Here is a 15447-nt window from a genome sequence, read left to right as displayed (position 1 = left end):
TTTGGTTACAAAGAGAAAGTTGCTTGACCTCAAATATATGTTCACCAGTGAGATTCTAGTGCGTCACAACTTCGTCTACCGCTTTCAGGACAAGGATGGTCACCTTCGCTACATGCTGATCCCTAGGCCTTTCTGCACCTCACTTCGCAAAACACAGAACATCGATTTTGAGCCTTCTGCTGACGCTCTTATCAACATCGACGAAGTCCTTTGGGCAGGGGAACGCGAACATGTTTCCACCAGATCCCGGAGCAGCACTCTTCTGCAGTTGCTTCTATGTCTTCACAACCCTCTCATTCCCTTCCATCTTTCCCTCCTTTCGATGTAACCCAGTTTGTTGCTGACGCACCTAAGGAGGCGCCTCACTCTGAGTTTGAGAGATGGGTTTACGACACCCAGAGGAAGAACAACCTGCTCCTTACGCGACTGGCTTCTTGGTTTCAGACCCTCACACCTTCTTTTTTTGCTCCACCACAGACAGATCCAGCTCCCGCAGGCAGTGAGGATGACGCAGCTACTGAGAACATCCACGCTACTCATTCCACGACGGCCTCTCCTTCTAGCCATTCGGATGCCTCGACATGATGGCCACCTTTGAACTTTTTCTCGGGTTGTTTCTGGTTTCTTTTTGAACTTTTTCTTGTGCTTTGTTTTATTTGCTTGTTCGGGACGCCTTTCTCTTGTTTTGCTTTCACACCGGGACGGTGTGAAGTAAGTCAGGGGAGGGATGTTCCCAAGTTACTTGAGTCGTTTTATCGAGTCTTCATAATAAAAAAAAAACTTGGAAATTTTGAGCTTTTCTCGGAATTTCTGCTTTAATCTAACACTCTTATGATGACTTTTGTACCTCTGATTTGTAATGAAGCTTGGAATAAACATGAGCAGGCTCAACACGTCCCAAAAGACACTCGCCAAGGAGATCAATAAGTTGAACCAGAAGTTTTCTCTAGCTTTGACAAGACTTAACCGGATTTAACTTCTTACCTTGGGGCTTGGTATACATCGGACAAGACTCCTCCCTTCAAGCCTTACAAGACATACATCTCCTCGCAAAGTATGCTTCCCCTCTCTCTTGCCTTCATTACTCAATAAAAAAAAAGTAAAGAAGAAAGGAAAAAAAGAGAAGAGGATATAGGTAATAAAGAAGTGAACCGAGGGTTGTGCGTAAACCTGTGCATCCTTTGGAACTCATGGAAACCTGTCCGCAAGAAAAGAGCAAAGGATTGATAAAAAAAAAGATACCCTAGAAAATTAGGCAGAAATCAATCCTTTGGAAGTGAGAAAAAAGAGAGGAAAGGGAGCATATGAAGGAGGTCTTGGGCGATAAGAGGTTGAAGGAGTCAATAAGTTCAATGATCGATACTCCCATGGTAAGACCGCACCTTTTTACTAATCTGATGTAGAGAGACAACGATGGGAAGACTGAAGGTTCTCTAAGGCTGTGGAGTTCAGAGTAGGGAGTGTTGATCCTAATCATGGGCAGAGTACAAAAAGTAGTTCTTAATTTGATGTGATGAAGAGTGTAAAGAAGAGGTTCCCAAGAATATGTGAGTTTCCACTTTCAAACCTTTTTTCTGTTCCAGAGTTTTTTTCTGTTCTTGCTTGAGGACAAGCAAAGATTTAAGTCCGGGGGAATTGATGTGTCTGCATTTTATAGAGTTTTAACAATAGTTTTTGTACTTGTTTTGAGTCTTTTGTTAAGTTCAAGTGTGCTTTCAGAGTCTTTTTAGTCTTGTGTGAGTCTTTACAGGTTCTAGGTGACTTTGGAAGGAATTTGAGCGCTTTGGGGATGAAAATATGCATCTGGAGTTAAATTGGTTAAAGACTGATCGGGCTAGCAAGCAGATGGAGTGAGAGCAGAAAAACGTTCCAGATTGACTGATCCTCGCTCGAGATCGACCAGTCCCGTCTCCGAAGCAACTTTTTCTTTTATGTTTTAAACCGACTTTTAGGGTTTTACTTTTACTATTTAAGCACGAGGCTCGACCTCTAAAAAGACAAGTTTTGTTCTACGCAGCTTTTGAGTACTTGTAAGCTTTGGAAGAAGATCTCTTATCCTTTCTAACACTTTGGAGAAGAATTCTGATTTGTGGTTGCTGTTGTTCGATGTCTGAGTAGTCTCTCTGTTGTGTTTCGGGTTTCAAAAAGGGGTTTTATGATTCTCTAAACTTAGGTCGTTAGATTTGAGATTGATCTATTGTGTTCTTCATCTATTTTTGTTCTTAATGCTTAACTAGATTAGCTACCTAGTTTATGATTATAGGTCTAATTGATCATCTAGGCATCAAAAGTGTTGTTGAATTGCTTGAAAGGAACATAGGTGAGAAAGGTGATTTTTAGCCAACGAAAGTTGAAGTTAAGGCACCTTGTGAACAAAATCAAACTTGAACTTATTGCTTGCTAGGATTGGTAGATTCAAACGACGGTTTAGAGTTTAATCAATTCCTTGCATAGATAACTAATGCTGCGACAGTAGGTTAGTTTTACATTCGAGATTTGAGTTCAAGAACGGTATCTAATGCTTTCCTAATCTATCATCTAATTTCGCAGTTGTATCCCCTAACTGATTCCCTACGCCCAATATATTTCCTTGAATTCAAAACTCTTATTTATTTTTTATTTTTAATCGATTTTGAAACACAATCTTTCTCATTGCCTTAGCTATATTTGATCTAAACAATTTCATAGTGCAATCGCTTGGTCTCTGTGGATTCGATCCTGAAGTGTTACAACGATACCACTAGATCGTGGTGAAGTACACATTAGGTTTTAATTGACCTTTGATCAAATCATCAAAACACATTACATAATATATGTAGAATCAAGCGAACTGACCTGAACTAATGTCTCCGTATCAATCTCAGGAAGGGAAGGAAGAGGACAAGAACCCAATCTCCTTTTCTTTGTCACTTTCTCTGATTTTGGTTTGTGGAGAGCTCTTGGTGTTAGTAGACATGGAAGTTAGTAAGTAGGAAAGAAGGAGATGTTATATCGTTGCCTCGTCCTATAGCTAAAATCATCTTTGTGAGTGATACTTTCATGTACCCCTTCTTCCCTTTTTTTTTACCATGGCTTGACTTAACAATAGCCACCAGTTTACCTTTAATTCATTTAATTGCGGTGATGAGCACACAATGTAGTCCTTCATATGTAGATTTCTCACTTGTAGGCCCTTCATAATCGTCATGTACGTCAGTCAAATAGAAAGTGACTAACTGGCTTTTATAAAAACAAAATAAGAGAAATGGATGAAACAACTTACTGAGCCAATATCAGTGAATTCAGGATGAAAATAGTGCAAATATGCCGCGACTGATTGATGCAGTAGCATCTCATATAAATCTTCTAATTTGTTCGATTGACGAATTTCCACATCTTCTGGTATCTTGTACATATTTGAAGGGTTTTCTTCAGGAGCATCTATGATGCAACGGAAAGCTTACAAACACTTGGATCTAGTCTCCAAGTAGCAGTTATAATTACGAAATACCTTCTAAATTTTACAATACTTTTATAAACTTTTCAGATTTAATGGAAGATATTTAGAAAATGAAAAGATAGATTTTTGAAAAGGATCACAATTAAGGGGAATTTTTCAAAAATCCTCTATAAATTATCATTTTCATAAACATTCTGGTCGAAAACTATATTTCAAGTCCAATAATAATAATTTACTTGTTAATATACTTAAGAAAATTAATTTTCATTTACAAATATATATAAAATTAACATGCACACATCGTTGGATAACATATACGTTAGAATTTGACCTTAACTTTGGTGATCAAATGCCTTGCAATGTATCTGACCTTAACATTTTCATTTACAAATTAATCACCAAAGTAAAATTCTCGCATGGAAAAGTGTGATTGCATGTACCAGCGTCTCCATTGATGTAGTTTTCTTAAATATCTTAACAAGTAAATTCTCACATGATAAGTATTTGATCACCAAAGTAAAATTCTCACATGACCTTAACATTTTCATTTACAAATTAATTTTTATTGACAAATGTAGTAAAATTTTGATGTTGATATATATTTCAAGTCCAATAATAAGTATTTTTAGTGATCAAATGCGTTGCATATATCTCTAACATGTTGACTTTGGTGCAATGGATTTGAATCATTTGATGTTGATGTGTCAAACTAGTGGTCAAACATGAGCATAATTCTTTTGTATTGACAACATGCTTTGTAATTGATCATCTTATAATAATTTTAGTTTGAAATTGGTTACTATTATTAATTTCCATAAACGCATTTTGGAATGACCAAGTGGATTATGCAAAAGAACATGTAGAATTTTTACAATTAGTGGACCCTAGCGTTTTATACGACTTAAAAATTGTACTAGATATGCTCACTTAGGCCTGAATGTTTTATAGATTTTGAAAGAGCTTTTGGTTTTTGTTTTTCAAAAACTCGTTTTTATACCAATCAAGATTTTATAATTTTTGGTTTTTCTAAAATTTAGTGAAACTATATCGTTGTAGTCTCCCATTAACGATTATAGATTTTTAGTTGTCCTATAATTTAGGAAAATCTAGTTTTTGATTCTTTAGGTTAATTTTTCTTAAAAACCAAAAACCATTTTTGAGATTTTTTATAAAAAAAACTAATAGCAAAATTTAAAACTTTTAAAATCTAAAAACTAAAAAATAAATTTAAAAACTGATTAAAAAAAATAACATCCTCATCTAGAACTTCATTCTTTTTCATAACTAGATAATATCCCGCGCATATGCGCGTATAGTTGTATTAGTTATGTTAATTTACTAGATATACACCCGCGGTACACCACAGAATTATAGTTTGTTAAGGGATACATAAATTAATTTAATTATTTAATTTTCTATATATATATATATGTAACTAATTTGTTTTATATTTTGTAGATTTTATAAGTTAAAAATATAATATATTGTATAATTCCTATTGTGTATATCTATTGTTTGACCGCGGGTTAATAATTTAAAAATAACATTATTTTTCATAATAATTATTTTAGTAAACTGCACTCATCTTTTTTTGTTTTTTTGTATTTTTATTTACAATGTAGTTGAAATATATTTTTAATACTATTATATGTTATGTATTATAATATGTTATGTATTATATATTGTTATGTATTATATATTTTTATTATAATATGTTATGTATTTGTTGAATTAACTATAATTATGTAGTGTATATTTTCCATATACTATATGGTGTGGTTTATTATATATATCCTTAATGTTCATTAAATTTTATTTAGTCAACAATTAAACTATTTTTTTAACAAATAGAAATTATACACTACATAATTCTTACCTTGATCATTGTTTTTTGTTGAGGTCTTGAAAAAGTTTGGGTCAGCAAGATGTATAAATAAAATGGGCTTGGACTTTGATCTGTTAGTAATGTTTAATTTCGAGCCCAATCCGTTTTTTATTTTTAAAAATTAACTCAATGGCAGTCTTGTAAATAAGTGGCAAGTTGAGGATTTATTTCATAGTTGTACTTGGAAAATGTATATATAGATTTTAGTTTATGTAATCAAACTATGAGAATTTTCTGAGAAGATTTATTTTAATAAAGTTTTAAAATGATATTTCTGAAAATGGTATTGAAAAGGATGTATTTTTGAAATTTTCCTTAAAAATATATATATAATAAACAAATTTCCTAAATGTCAATAATACTCCTCGATTGGTTGCCCAAACTGGAGGAAAAGTGTTTACAAAAGACGATTCAGAAACTAAATCTCTAAAAGAACGAGCTAAGCAATCAACCTTCACATTGGACGTCCTTGGGATCTTGATAAGGGTGAAGAGAGGCATTGAAGCACTAAGCACCTGAAACTCCTCCAGAAGCGTTGAGAAGGCCGGCCACTCCTCCGGAACTTGCACCATTGCTAGCAACTCTGCAAAATCCATCTCGAATCGCCGGCAATCAATCCCTCTGGAACGGATACACTCCATCGCCCATAATAATGCTTCTAACTCTGAATGAAGTGGGGATGTACTACGACGCTGACATTTGGCACCCATTACCAAAGTCTGATTCTCACCATCACCACACCACTAGCCTAACCCTGAATGTGGCTCTGAGGCTTTCCACGAGCCATCCACCTGACAATGAATTAACGACTCCAGCGTAATCAGCGAATCCGTCGAAACGGAATCAACCCTTGTGGTTAATTGTGATTCCTTCCACCACAATTGGTCACGTAAAGCCTGATTAATAATATCCATTGGCTCTGATTGTAGTCCTTGAAAAACTTTGTTATTCCTATCCTTCCATAAAAACCAGACCAACCATGGGATCGAGCTATGAGTAGTGCCTAAAGCCATATGAGCTAAACCTTTGCCATATATAAAATCTAAATTCGAATAGATTGAACCAACTGGAAATTTATCCAAGTCAGGTCCATCAAAAATCCTCTCCCAAACCTGACGTGAATGAGGACACTCAAATAAGGTATGATTAATAGACTCTTCCTCTAATTCACATCGCTTGCATATCGTGTCACAATTAACTCCCCGGGAGGCTAATCGCACTGTCACCGGAAGGGAACCCGAGGCGATCTGCCAGAAAAAGTGTTTGATTTTAGGTGGTATCGGGAGGTCCCATGCCTTAGCCTTCAGGGCATTAACATTGGGACCAACCTCAATTTCAGCCTTCATATCTTGAGCTACCTTATTACCTGACTTAACCGAATACCGACCCGATTGTGTGTAATGCCATACCAATCTATCTGGCCTAAAAGATTTGCTAATTGGCAAACTAAGAATATGTTGAATATCCTCCGGATCCATATATTCCTAAAGTATAGGTAAATGCCATTCTTTAGTCCGAGGATTAATCAAATGGTTTACCATTAAATTTGGGTGCAAATGTTGTCCCCTACCCTGTGCAGGTCGAGGGTGTTGGTCAGGGATCCACGGATCACGCCAAACCGATACATTGAACCCTGAGCCAATCGTCCATCGGGCTCCTTTTTCCACTAAACTTTTAGTTGAGAAAATGCTTCTCCATCCAAAGGAGGGAGAATATGGTTTTTTTGCCATTAACGGATGCTTGTTCCTGAAATATCGACTCCTAAAACCTTGAGCAAACAAAGAATTCGGAAATTGTAGCCAATAAAGCATCATTAAAAATCTCCAAATCCCGAAATCCCAATCCTCCCTCAGCTTTATCTTTACACATTTTATCTCAAGCCACCCAGTGGAGCCCCCGATCATTCCCATCAGAACTCCACCAAAAATTGGAAATAGCACTCGTCAATTTGGATGTTAATCCTTGAGGAAGTTTGAAACAGGACATAACATGCGTAGGAAGGGCCAAGGCCACCGACTTTAATAAAACTTCCTTTCCTCCCTTAGATAAAAATTTTTCCGTCCAACCATTAACCCGGTCGTTCATCCTATCCCGAACGTAACCGAAGACTTGGACTCTTGAACCACTAAGGCTCTCTGGGAATCCCAAATAGGAGCCCATTCCCCCTTCATTGGAAATTCCAATGACAGATTTAACCTTGTCCTTGACCTCTGCAGGCACCTTTTTACCAAACATGATCGATGATTTATCTAAATTTACCTCCTGGCCGGATGCTTTACCATAATTGCCTATGACATCCATAACCGTTGAACATTGTTCTTCATCCACGAACAACAAATGAGAAATAGGGGGGGAATCCCGGGCAATCTTAATGCCTGATATTTTTCCTTCCCTCTCTGCCTTTTTTATATTAGCAATCAGCACCTCTGTACACAAAATAAACAAATAAGGGGATAAAAGATCCCCCTGTCGCAGGCCTCGTTTTGGCAAAATGGAGCCACGTGGTTGACCATTAAGCAACACCTGATAGGAGACCGAACTCACACACCACATTATCCAAGAAATCTATCGGGAATCAAATCCTAGCCTTATTAAGACCGCCTTCAGAAAATTCCATTCTACTCGGTCATAGGCCTTACTCATATCCGTTTTGAAAGCCAAAAAATCCGACTTGCACATCCTATTGGTCTGTAAACCGTGAAACATCTCTTGTGCCACCAGAATATTATCTGTAATTAACCGTCCAGACACAAAGGCCGGTATAATCGAGGGCAAAATCTTTTTTAAACGGAAGCACAAAACCTTCGATATAATTTTGTAACCCACATTACACAAACTAATAGGCCTGAATTCTGCCATCCTCTTAGGCACATCAACCTTTGGGATCAGACAAATATTAGTTTCATTAATTCTGGGGTCAAATTTCCCAGTCCGAAAGAAATCCCTAACGAGAGCAACCAGATCCCCTTTAAGGTGAGGCCAAAACCTCTGAAAGAAAAATGCGGTCATCCCATCCGGACCCGGGGTTTTCTCCGGATGCATTGCAAATAAGGCCTTACGAACTTCTATCTCTGATATATCCTTAGTTAACTCCCGATTCATAGGCTCGGTGATAAAAGGATTGACCGCTTGAACCATTTCTGAAATACCACTCACATCCGATTGAGCAAATAGCTTATTGAAGTAATCAGACGAATCCTCTCCATACCTTCATTCGATTCATCCCAAACATCCTCTGAATCAAACAGTCCCACAATCTTATTCCTAGTCCTCCTCTGTTTAGTAGATGCATGAAAGAAACTAGTATTCTTATCCCCCACCCGTAACCAAAATTTTCGACTTTTCTATTGCCAATACAGTTCCTCATCATGATATGCATCCTTTAACTTCTTCTCAATAATGTGAATCTCCGCTTGTGAAATAGAATCATCGCTTTTAGCATCCTCTAAAGCCGTCTTTAGAGAAGAGATAAGAGTGTTATTATTCGGAACATTCTGCTTCCTCCACCATGAAATAGAATTCCTACAATTTTTGATTTTATCCACAAACATTGGTATCCTGAAATTTTTAGTACGATTCCACCCCGATTCCACAGCTCCGGAAAACCCGTCTTTCCCCATCCACCTCTTGTCGAAACGAAATTGACGAAAACGTCGTCCCTCAGCTTTCGCACAAGAGGCTAATATAGGACGATGATCCGATCCTATCATTTCCAAATAATCCACCCGCGAACACGGAAAGAGTGTATGCCAATCTTCGTTTCCTAAAGCAAGATCCAACCTACAACGGACCACCTGGTTATTGTAGCGATTACCTCGCCATGAAAGAGAATCTCCATAACACGGAAACTCTAACATCCCACATTCTCTAATCATTGAGATAAACGGAAGGAATGATGAAGCCGGTCTTATCGCGCCTCCCGATTTTTCATGATTACTAATAAGTTCATTAAAATCACCAATCATAAACCAAGGATCCTGCCGAATAGCACCAATTTGAATTAATTTGTCCCAAACCACCTGCAGAAAGTAATAAAAAAAGTAATAAAAAAGATTTGAGATCCCAAAAAAGCTTGAACATCAATTAACCGATCACAAGCAGAAAGAACTTCAAGTTTTATATTATTATCATAAAAAATAGCTAAACCACCGCTAGACCCACAGGGTTCAACCATATACAAATGCTGATAACGAAAATTATTCTGAAACTTTTATAAATAGGAAAAACATTTTTTTGTTTCTGATAAAAATAAGACATCTGGTTTATTCTGCTTCCACAAATCCTTTAAATAGTTCTCTGTCAGATCCGCACCAATGCCCTGACAGTTCCAACTCATGATCTTCACGTTTGAGCCGGCGGTTTCGGAGAGCCACCATCCCTTTCTTCATTTTGCGGGTTCCTCCTCCCATATTGCCACCCTCTGACTTCTTCTGGCTTGGCCTGGCAATCCCTTTACTCTTTGCAGCATCACCTGCAGTTTTCAACAATAGAGCCTTAGCTAATAATCTTTTACCAGGCGAAGCTATAGCTACAACATGTCTTTTATCCCTACCACCCTTAGAGGCCGAGAGACCAGCTCTCTTTACCTTGACAACCTTAGAATTTCCTAACTCAATCTTTTTCATTGCCTTATTAACATGCCCCAAATCCATAACAAGGGAAGGAGAGAGTGAAACGGTACCTTGTGGAGTGTCATCATCGGTCTCTGACACACCCTTCTCTGTATCCGCCTGAGCATCCTCATCATCCGCAGCAGTATCGTCAGCCTGACCCTCATCCTCCTGGTATTCCCCATCCTCAAGGAGATCATCAGAACTCACGGAGAAACCAGCCTCATTGTCTCCTCCACTAGCCCCAATAGCATCCTCCATCATTGCATCCTTCTCTCGGTCCACCATATCAACAGCCAAAGGGACTTCAGGCTCAAGGACACCCCCAACCTGCAAAACATTATTCTGCTTCGCCTGATACAAAGGCTTAGGCCAGGCCGGTCCATTCCCCTTCCTAGGAGGATGCGATCGTGCTTGTTGGACCATAACATTACCCGGACCCTCTCTGCCCTCCGTATATCTCCCAGAAACCCTTTGCTGACCCATATCTCCCTGATTCTTTGCCTGATATCTGAAACCACTCTTTGAACTCTCACCAATACGCTGCTGCTGATAATTCCTATCTCTGGTTACCTCTGAATTAAAATCCAATGAGCACTTAGCAAACTTCCTTGGCTTTTCCCAGGCCCCTTCAAAGTGTTGAACAATCAGTTTTACCAATGGCTTATTCCATGGACCACGACCCCCCTCATTCTTGCTTAGCTCTGGACAGAACTTCACATCATGTGTCAGCCTGAAACAGTGACTGCAAAAACCAAGGAGCTTCTCATACTCTAATGAGGCCACCACCTCATCACCAGTATTAAACGGAACCACCAGGTGAAAAATGAGTGGATTAAACCCATTTATAGTGACAAACAAGCTACCAGATTCCTCATCTACATCATGGAGAATTCCTACTTTCTTACCAATAGCCTGGAGTGTTGCAGCCTCCCAAAAGTGCATTGGGATCCCTGAAACTTTCACCCAAAAGTTAATAGCAGAAGGGTAAGTATCGGAGATGATGGGTTCCCACCGAACCAATGATAACATCCAGTTATCGAAATGGTAAGGACCGTTCCTTAGCACCCCTTGAAGATCTTCCTCGGTTTGAAAGTTAAACTGAAAAGTGTCCTGTCCCAAATCAGCACCTTCAACCCTCTCTTCAAGCTTCCAGATCTTTGGCAAGTTAGCCAACAGAGATTCCATACGCTGGACCATCGGGTTCATCAATCTCCCAATGAGAGTGAGAGAGAACTGCTGAATACGTTGAGCCATCAGAGAGTTTGAGATTTTCACCGTCTCTGTTCTGACCAAATCCGCCTTGCCTTTGTTGAGATTCATTTGAGCCATAACAACCTTAACAAAACCAGAAAACGTATAAGAAACCCTTGAAGTCACGAAAACACACCACGATAACAACTTGAAATCAACTGTGTCTCGTAAGAAAATTGAAGCTCGGATAAAGAAAGAAGAAGGTGAGATGATGTAGCCGAACACAACACAAAGCCAAATATATACCCAATGACCACAAATGGAAACCACTATCGCCAATAAATGAAAAATCCTGAAGCCAGCTAGAAAATCTCGAAGCAGAGACAAATACGATATTTGCTTACCCGAAACAAGTGGAAACCAAATCTTCCTCTTTCTAGTTTCTTTGTCACACTTGAATCGCCCAATAAAACGATAAGCAAACCCCCACAAGACCAGAATCAAATCCAACGAAATCATATCTTTCACAATCGGTGATGACAACCAAGCGGCCGATTGCGGAATCAGAAGATCGAGATCCCTCACCTTCCAAATCCCAACTTGCTGACCCACTAAGAGAATCCAAATCCGAATCTCCCTCTTTCCAAATTCACATCCGAACCACCCTTTCAAACCCCAATCGAATCCCCAAAAAGCCAGAGCCAAATCTAAGCATATCGTAATCCTCACAAACAATGAAATTTGCCTAAAACCCAATCGCAGATTCCGGAGAAAGAGATCCCTCTCTCCCCAATCCCCTGTTACCGGATCCTGATTCACCACCATTAAAGGCCATAGAGATCGTAAATCTCCATCGATACGATCCAAAAACCCGCGTAGAAGCCACCGAGACACATCCCGTGAACCGCCGTCAAGAATCATTCAAAACGAAACCATAATCGCCATTGCAATCGCTATCAGAGAGAATTTTTTTGGAGATGAATCTTTTAAAATAAGAACAATGTAAATATATATCATGTAATCTCTAAAATTAAAATTTAGCATTAAAATTTTACAATGATATTTCATCAATAAAAAAACAGTTATAATTTTCTTTCCGAATACAATTTGACATTTTATTCAAAAGAAAAAAAAAATGATTACATTTTACATTACAAGAAAAAGAAAATCAAACCCCCAAAAACAAATCTTCCCATGTATATAGGAAAAGAAATAAAATCACAGAAACTCGCTCTTTGAAGTTTCCGGTGATCAAAAACTTCAACTCCAACGTTAAATATCGAAGTCACCGGCCGGTCGGACATTCTTGTCTCCAATCTCTTCTAACACTCTAGTCTTTCTCCTTTTCCCAGCCATAACATTTTATCACACTTGGTAATAACACACACACCAAAAGAAAAAGAAAAACAACTCTTTGAAGAATCACTTAAGTTTTGTAACCGTTAAAATGGCACCTTAAATTTTCAAATGTTCTATTTTAGTCACTTACCAAGCAGAAGCTCTCTTCTTCTCTCCTTAAATTTTATCCTGCCTAACAATCGGAATCAAATTAGTATTTATAGATCGGAGGGAATTTAAACGGTCCTTTCTCTCCATCCATCAATTAACATGCCCTCTTCGATCATAATTCTCTAATTAACTGTTAAGTTAAATTGAAATTTTGTTTTATTAACTTATGAAAATAAACTTAACAAAGTACTAAATCAAAACTAAAAATAATCAAGAACCGAACCTGACAACTGTTCTTGAGCTCATCCCATCGTTTTTGTGCGACAAGGTTTCTTACTTCACTGTCTGCCATATTAAGTCGATAGTTCAAATCTCCGAACTTGAATACTTGTTGAAATAAAAATCCAATTAGTAAAAGAATTAAAAAGCCTCTTGCTTTGAGTTTCATAATCGTGATTATTTCTTGCTCGTGACATGTATTCGTTCTTGGTTAATCGGTATCAAGAATCGAGGCAAAACTAATCCGACGTATGTTTTTGTACACGTCAGCATTCCGGCATTGCTCAGCACCGCCGGAAGTAAAGTATCAACACGCAAAACACATTCGGGATATACAACGTCAGGTTAATCTCTACTGATCCATGCAAATCATATAAAATGTATTATTAACTTTTTATCGGGGTTACTTGGAAAGAAAGATAGGTAATTAGGTTTCTATTCACTCAGAGCCGTGCCTACCCTTATAGAAAAAAGGCAAGTGCCTCAGGCCACACTAAAATATAACAAATTTATAGAAACTATCTTAATATTTCACACTATTTTACCTTGTGAGTGGTCAATATTCCAAAACTACATTCTACAAATATACTATTACTTAAACATTTATTAGAGGCTTTTTCTATTTACAATGCTTTTTAAAGTTTTGTTTTTCAAATTTTAAGCTTAGATGCATTTTTTCTGAATTTTCTTATACCAAAAAAAAAATGTCCACAATCTTCAATATTTGCCTTAGGCCTCTAGATCCCTAGGCACGGCACTGTATTCATCTCGTTTCCTATGTAACCCATCAAGCCAACTCCGACCGGTGACGATGAGACTTCCAAGTTGGTGACACGATTTATTAACCATCATTAGATCCAACCGATAAATAGATCCGAACCCTTTGCTTACTTACTATCTTTTCGACCGGTAGATCCAACCAATAAAGAATTCCTGAAATGTTATCCAAAAGTTGGTTTATTACTTATATTTATAAATCTTTTGAAAATTACTCAAATGTTTAGTGATCTGGGTGTAATTACAATTTACCCCTTGGGTTTTGTTTTTCGATTTTGAATAAAAAAATTAAAAAAAAATACACATCAGCAAATTATAATACACATTATTTTTGATTTTCCACATCACTAAACAGTTTTTTTAAGAATCGATAATTGTTTTTTTTTTGAATAAACCACACATCTAACCATAGTTAAACCAATCTTTCACTAAACCCTAGAAAATATCTTAAGCTTGAGCCTCCCTCACCCCCATAATAAATTGGAGACTTCGTCTTCTTCATTCTTCACAAATCTCTTTCGTCCCTCACTGTTAGACCCTCGATCTTCTTCTTCTTTCTCAATATCTTTCAATGGCGTCCGCAGATGTTGAGTTCCGGTGCTTCGTTGGAGGTCTAGCCTGGGCCACCGATGACAGAGCTCTTGAGATAGCCTTCTCTCAATACGGCGAAGTTGTTGATTCCAAGGTCTGTTACACGCCGAGATCGGACTCCGAGTGATCATCCTCGACGAATCTGTACCGATCTTGTGTTTCTCTGTTACTTGATTCGATTACTCTATTACTATTCGTTCGTTCTTTGTTACTACTACTATTGTTACTTGTTTTTTCTCTAATCGGTACGTTCATCTTCCTGCTTCTATGAGCCTGGAGATCGATCAGTTTTTTAAATCTGTTTCTTCTGTAGATCTCATTTCTGTTTTTTTTTTGATGAACTTTGTTGGATTATAGACGCGATTTTTCTTGACACCGTTTGATACACTTACAGTCTTTGAGGTCCAGGAGATAGTGAATTTGTCGGTGGGTAATAAGTATGGAGGAAGAGAACGAAGTGGTGAAGACGTTTGCAGAACTTGGTAAGCGTGAGGAGCTTGTGAAAGCTTAGATATTTTATGTTACATGTAGTAGTAAAAGTGTTACGATACATGTAAGAAGGTTTAGATGTTATTGCTTTTAACTTCAATCATTAACTGAAATATCTGTTTTTTGTGTGTGGCAATTTATGTTATAGAATATGAAAGAATCAGGAGGTAGGAAGAAGAGAAGGGGAGAAGATGATGAAGAGAGAGAGGTTCTTAGGAGGTAACAAGGACAGAGGTGATGGCAAAGACAAGAAATCTTCTAAGAAGTTCAAACGATAAAATGGCTCTGTTTCTATTGTTTCCCGGCAACTCCACTCACCAAAGTTTTGAATTCAAGTTTTGCATATGAACTTGGATAATTTAATCAATTTTTGTACTCGTATTTTGTATATTTTTTTTTTTGCTTTGTTTTTTTCGCACATTATTATTATACCATCACGTTTACACTCTTTAAAGATAGTTTGTGACTATGCTCAATTCTAGATGAATTGTACTTGGGTATGTAAAACATTGATTTGTCTATTTTCAAAGTTATGGCTGAATTATGGTTAAATTACGGCTGAGTTATATACTTCACACGGCTGAGTTATGAATTACGGAGTTATGAGATATTAATATGTATTCTTCTTTCTTTCCTGGGTCTTTTATTCTGTCAGATTCCTAATAAATTATCTAACTAAAACGTCTCTCGATATCACAGAAAATATTGTTGGGTAATCGTGATAAATCACTAAT

The 15447-nt window shown here is 37.5% G+C and overlaps 2 protein-coding genes across 2 annotated transcripts; both read right to left on the bottom strand.

Moving 5' to 3' along the window:
- Positions 1-6067: 6067 nt before the first annotated feature.
- Positions 6068-9498, bottom strand: LOC147930525 (uncharacterized). Its single transcript, XM_087476915.1, has 6 exons — positions 9433-9498; positions 8682-9343; positions 7947-8532; positions 7391-7847; positions 6863-7092; positions 6068-6808 (listed from the first exon to the last, which is right to left on the bottom strand). The coding sequence occupies exons 1-6, from the start codon at positions 9496-9498 to the stop codon at positions 6068-6070; spliced, it is 2742 nt and encodes a 913-aa protein (XP_087333041.1).
- Positions 9429-12298, bottom strand: LOC104783456 (uncharacterized). The gene is made up of 3 exons (XM_019244281.2): positions 11533-12298; positions 10006-11272; positions 9429-9795 (listed from the first exon to the last, which is right to left on the bottom strand). The coding sequence occupies exons 2-3, from the start codon at positions 11264-11266 to the stop codon at positions 9587-9589; spliced, it is 1470 nt and encodes a 489-aa protein (XP_019099826.1). The 5' UTR covers positions 11267-11272; positions 11533-12298; the 3' UTR covers positions 9429-9586.
- Between the last annotated feature and the right edge of the window lie 3149 nt (positions 12299-15447).

The sequence above is a fragment of the Camelina sativa genome, chromosome 12 (assembly GCF_030686135.1).
Source record: "Camelina sativa cultivar CO46 ecotype springtype chromosome 12, ASM3068613v1".
Taxonomy (NCBI): Eukaryota; Viridiplantae; Streptophyta; class Magnoliopsida; order Brassicales; family Brassicaceae; genus Camelina; species Camelina sativa.
This window is presented reverse-complemented; position numbering and strand designations above follow the sequence as displayed.